Below are 6,000 nucleotides of genomic sequence, written 5' to 3' on the forward strand. Positions count from 1 at the left end.
GGTCTCTTATCTCAAACGGAGATGATGTTATAAAGAGGGGACTGATATCGTAGTGCAAAAAATAGTAAAAGAAAAACTAAGTGTGTGTGAATTAAAATTGGATGAGGGGGGGCTGAATGTAACTTTATTCTGTTGCTACCCACTCCGCCAATGTTAAAAGAAGTAGACAAGAATAATCTAATAATTCTTGGATCATTTAATGTATTCTGGGGTCAACATGTTTCTGCAATGTGTGACAATAGTTGCCATTGCTTTCATCAGGACCATCATACACATATGCTACTACGAATTAGTGCTCTCAAAGGAAAAACAAAAAGTGCTCAAAATTATAATCGAATTATGAATAATTCAAACTCGATACTAGAGTCACCTGAATCCACTAGATGTCTGTATCGGTGGTTTCACCATTCCAATGAGGATATTGCCCAATTGGAGGATGTATAGACTTCACCCCACCTGGCCACGGCTCAGGATGAAGGGGAAGCACCGCTCTAACCGTCGGTACTTCGAGTTGGCGTCTGAGCCGATCGGGCTGCAGCACAACTGCACATCAGGGACACCGTGTGCTCGCTAAAGGGGTACCAAAATCCATCGCCACCCGTCCGTGTATGGCCTACTCCCAAAGCTAGGAGCCCAGACCATCCAGACACCCACAGGGACTCCAACAGGGACTCCACCACAAACCTCCAAGCCCTGGACCCCAGATGCTGCAACAACTGCTGCCTCACATTAGTTCACTCTACAGCAGGACTGTTCACTAGCCACTGCTATCTCTTTGCCTACAACTTAGGACCACTCTCCCACACAAAATCTTGTTCCACTCCCAATACGCCAACCAAGACCACCCCTGAGCCTCTCAAATGCCTCCTGATCAACGCCAGATATCTCTAGAAACATGGCACCAAAGTCTGGGTTATCTCCACCCTTGCCCCTGATGTGACCTTCATCACAGAGACCTGGCTCAACCCTTCCTCATGCCCGACATCACCATTGCTGTGCTGAATTTCTACAAGATGACACACAGGGAACGCACAAGCAAACACAGCAGGAGCATTGCTATCATCCACAAAGAAACAATCTGCTCCACCACCACTGAAGACGACACCACACACCGATTATGGAACACCTCAATTTCCAACTCCACACCTAACAAAACAACCATCAAAGGCACCCTCACCTTCAGACCCCCAGGACCACAACGCCCTCACATATTTCATCACCCCACTTGCCATCAAGTCCTGAACTTCCAATGGAATGACCCCACAGACACTAAGTCTGACGACCTCCTGGAATGAAAAAACATCTAGCTGGTTACAGTTCCCACACACAGAGCAGTACACACACTGGGCCCTATCGTCGTGTCCAGAAACAGAGTCAAATGAAGCCATGCCACAGAACTCACCCCGACGGCTAGTAACACCCCAACTCCTCCTTCACAGAGCTGGAACAAAGTGACAGAGACCCAATGAATGGATGCCCTCAAAACCACCAAGCCCTATGCCACAACCAACCTGGAATACACAGTCCAGATTCTCAACACCTGGATCAGCAACGCTACCAATTTAATTGCCCACCAATACCTGCAGATCCCCCAAACAAGCAATCTGGTAGACACCACAACTCAGTACAATATAATCGCAGATGCAAACAGATGGAGAGAAGATGGCACACCAGCAGAGATGTTACAGACCAAGCCACCTACAAGTCAGCCATCAAAGAATAACACCAATGACCAAAGACGCGATAAAGCACATCCTTGCAGACTGCATTGAGGCAAGTGGCAACCACACCAAGGAACTCTTCACCATCATCAGAGAATTCTCCTGCCCAACAGCCACTGAGAACACTGTTCCTCCTTCACAGGTACTCTGCAATGCTCGAGAGAATCGCTTCCACAATAAGATATCCACCATCTACAAGGAACTTTGAACCCCAACACACCAACCTCATCACTCCAACATAACCCTCCCCTGACCAACATCTCACCATATGGAAATAGCTCATCGCACCTAACACCAAAATCTTCATGAACTGCATCCACTCTGGAGCAGTGGCGGCTCTTCCACCAAGGCGAAGGAGTGTCACCCCATTGCTCTCCTAGCAGTGTAAACATAAAATGATAATAACAAGATGTTATTATCATTTTTTTTTTCTTTACGGACTCGGAGTAAGGTCGGGTTGGGGCTGAGCTCACCAGAGTGAGGAGCGGTTTGCATTCCCTAAGTGTGCATGGCTGTTATACTGGTCATGCAGGGATGCGCACTTATCACTGGGCTGTGTTGCAAAGCCTGGTGGAGAACATACCCAGGATTCCAGGCACTGCCTGAGTGGCCAAACAGGCCGCTCAGAGCAATCATGAAGCGTCGTCATTGGCTGGGAGAGTCCAGGGGCCTGGGTGCTTCTGTTCCTCCTGCAGTGCCAAGTGATGATGGAGGAGAGATGGCAGCAGCAGCCAAAGTTAAGTTTGCTTAATTTCTTTTTCTTTCCCCACAGCCTCCATTTCCGAGGCTGCCACCACTGCTCAGGAACACCCATGGACTCTGGCCCTACAACCTCGTCAACCTAGGCAGCAAGAAGATCAGCCTCCAACTCGCCACCACCCTCAATGCAGCCATTACCACAGCCACCTTTCCAGATGTATGACAACACTCAAAAGTCAGACCTCTCTTCAAGAAACTCTCTGGCAACACGATCGAACTCCAGAACCACTGCTCAATCTCGCTGCTACCTTTTCTCACCTAAGTCCTGGAGAAGCCCATCAACCAGCAGCTCACTGAACAGCTGGAGGAAACAACCTGATAGACGCATCCCAATCTGGTTATTGCACTGACCACAGAACTGAGACCACCCTGATTGCCGCCACTGATGACATCCGCCCCTACTCAACAGGGGAGAATCATCTGCGATGATCCTCCTCACCCTCCCTGCAGCTGTCAACACCAGATCCCACTCCACACTCATCAAGAGATTACACCAATGCGGGATCAAGGGAGATGCACTCTGATTGATTGCATCACTCCTCTAAGGATGAGCACAGAGAATATGCCTACCTCCTTTCACCTCGGAACCCAAGAGCACTGCCTGTGGCATCCCTCAGGGTTCATCCCTCAGCCCCACCCTCTTCAACACCTACATGATGCCTCTAGTCAACATTGTCAGAACCCACGAACTCAACATCATATCCTACGCTGGATTTAAGACCTGGCTAGTCTGCTAAGCCCAGCAGCCCAGTTCCTGGATACCCTCACGGGTGATAAGCCGTGCTTTACAAGTATTGATTGTTCGATTGATTGTTTGTTTTACTTGTTTATAGGCATTACCATTCCCACACTCCATCTAAGCTGCCCATTTTCAAGAAATTTTTCCTCTTCTACCAAACAATTGAATGGTGTAAAAATTTTACTTTCCACTTTTTGACGTAGATAAACAATATTTGTAATTTGTTAAGTAATTGGCTGCGCATCTTGCATCATTGACATGGGATGTTGAATACCATTGGCAGTGAAAAAAATAGTTGTGCTAAAATTTCTCAGCATTTGGAAATTACTACGCTATTCATGCATAAGTGTGTTTCTTTAACCGTGGCATATGCTGTTTTAGGGTCTTGTTACTTTCTAAAATGTAATATCTGTTAATTATTTTAGATTCCTTGGACTGCACGAGGTGCCCAGATGACCACTGGTCAAGCAGTGAAAAAGACATATGCATACCAAAGGAAATCGACTTTTTGTCCTATGAGGAACCACTTGGATTCATCTTAGTTTTTAGCTCCATCTTCTTGTTTGTCAATGCCATTGTCATATTGGGCATTTTCATTTGGTATCGGCTCACTCCAGTGGTGCGGGCTAACAATGTACAGCTTAGTTATTTCCTCCTTTTTGCCATCATGCTCTGCTTCCTCTGTTCTTTGGTTTTCATTGGCCAGCCCAGCCGGATGACATGTATACTTCGTCAGGTGATCTTTGGTATGTCTTTTTCCCTTTGCGTTTCTTCGGTGTTAGCAAAAACAGCTATGGTAGTTATTGCCTTCAGGGCCACAAAGCCAAATAGCAGCCTAAGGAAATGGGTTGGCTATAGGACATCTTACTCTATCGTACTGTCCTGTACCTTTACACAGACTGCTATTGTAGCCGTATGGCTGGGGACATCAGCTCCATTCCCAGAACTGAACATGACTGCCTTCAATTGGAAGATTGTAGCTGAATGCAATGAAGGATCCATTCTTATGTTCTACTGTATGTTGGCTTTTTTGGGTCTCCTGGCATTTATAAGTTTTGGAATTGCCTTTCTGGCCCGAAATTTGCCAGACAGATTCAATGAAGCCAAGTTCATCACCTTCAGCATGCTGGTCTTCCTCAGTGTTTGGTTGTCTTTTATCCCAGCCTATCTCAGCACAAAAGGAAAATATGTAGCAGCTGTTGAGGTCTTTGCAATCTTGTCCTCTGCTGCTGGTCTTCTGTACTGTATCTTTGCACCAAAGATGTATATCATATTTCGGAGGCCAGACATAAATACTAAAGAGAATATAGTTTCTACATCATCAAGAGCAAGTAAAAGCAAATCAAAAACAAAGTTCCAGGTGTCCTCAAGGGATTAAAAGCCTGCACATTGTATCAGGTTGTGACAAGCATACTCTGAAACGTTTCTGTGAGAGTGAACCTTTTGTTAATAAAGGAAGAGTTATTGAATCTAACTTGTCTTCACTTGAGCAGGAGATGATTGAGTAGAACAGTTCTTCAGAAAGGGTTTAAATTCAGAACTCATAACCACAACTATTATTAATGAACTGTCAGACCACAAAGCTGAACTGTCCGGAGGCACCTGAATTCAAAACATATCTTTCTGTCACTGTGCACACCTTATCCGTATACCAGGATGCAGATTTTGCAGTTCACACACAATTACAAATTAAGGAGAGACGTCATCCCAAATCTGAGGCCTTGAACATACTACACACTTTTCATTAACTGGACTTTTTATAAAGGCAATGGCAGATACTACATTCTGCATAGGTCCCCACCCAGGCATTAGTAAATTAATTAATTGTACGTTAGATTTTAATATTCAAGTCAAAGCATGGCATGCAGCTTTATTTCATGGCATACACTCTTATAATAGAAATGGCAGTGTTTGTATACCTTTTCTTCCACAAACCTATTGCTTAACAACACAATTGTGTTAGTTCATAGTTAACGTTTTGCAACTCTTCCCTGCTGTCATGCAATTTCTTCATTTTGTCTCTACCAATTCTCAAACCTGTAGTTTGGACAAAAGTATGAGGCTCATTTAAAAAATGTTTAAAAATGCAGTGCAGCACAGGAGGTCACCTAGCTGTGCTGCACTGCGTGACAAGGAAAGGGCAGGAATGTGCCATACTGAAGGCTATCCAGCGCATTCCTGCCCTTTCCCATGTGCTGGTGCACATTGGGATGACTAGCGCCAATGCAGGCAACCTTGCCCCATGGTGCAATGGTGCCTGTGTTGGACGCGTTGCTTACAGGATTGTTTCTGTGCAGGAAGGGGCACAACTCTGCAAAGACAATCCTAGTATACATATTCCTCGTTATATGTGCTGCAGAAAGCAGAAAGGAAGACACACGGATACATCAAGATATGTATGCTTGTTACGACTTCCCTGGTAAGGCGTAACTTTTTGGTGCATTCTCAGGTTTACAAGTTCAGGCAAATATGGGAATGGGTCAAAAACCATGGGAGTTGTTTGGGAACACCCACAAAATGCCCATGGAACACCTTCTAAGGGCAAAGTAACTCAATGCAGCGATTTGCGCTGTGTTACTCCAGATAAATGAAGCCACTCAGGGTCACTCAAAGTGGCTTTACGTGGCTTTAAAAATCGTACCTAATGTTTGCGATTGCGCATGTACCATGTTCCGTGGTGCAAACATGATGCAAACCTACTTGTAAATATACCCCCAAGCTCTTAAATCTCAGATCAGGACCAGACTCTCTAATTTAAAACAAACATACAGGAAGGAAACT

The 6,000-nt window shown here is 45.2% G+C and overlaps 1 protein-coding gene across 1 annotated transcript in view; it reads left to right on the plus strand.

Annotated features, from left to right (window-relative positions):
- LOC144783909 (extracellular calcium-sensing receptor-like) overlaps positions 1 to 4,597 on the plus strand; it is an 87,020-nt gene extending 82,423 nt beyond the window's left edge. The window contains exon 6 of the mRNA XM_078662649.1: positions 3,645 to 4,597. Coding sequence (XP_078518775.1) covers positions 3,645 to 4,597 — 953 coding nt within the window. The remainder of the gene's footprint in view (positions 1 to 3,644) is intronic.
- The last annotated feature ends 1,403 nt before the right edge of the window (positions 4,598 to 6,000 follow it).

This window comes from Lissotriton helveticus, chromosome 10, assembly GCF_964261635.1.
Source record: "Lissotriton helveticus chromosome 10, aLisHel1.1, whole genome shotgun sequence".
Lineage (NCBI taxonomy): Eukaryota > Metazoa > Chordata > Amphibia > Caudata > Salamandridae > Lissotriton > Lissotriton helveticus.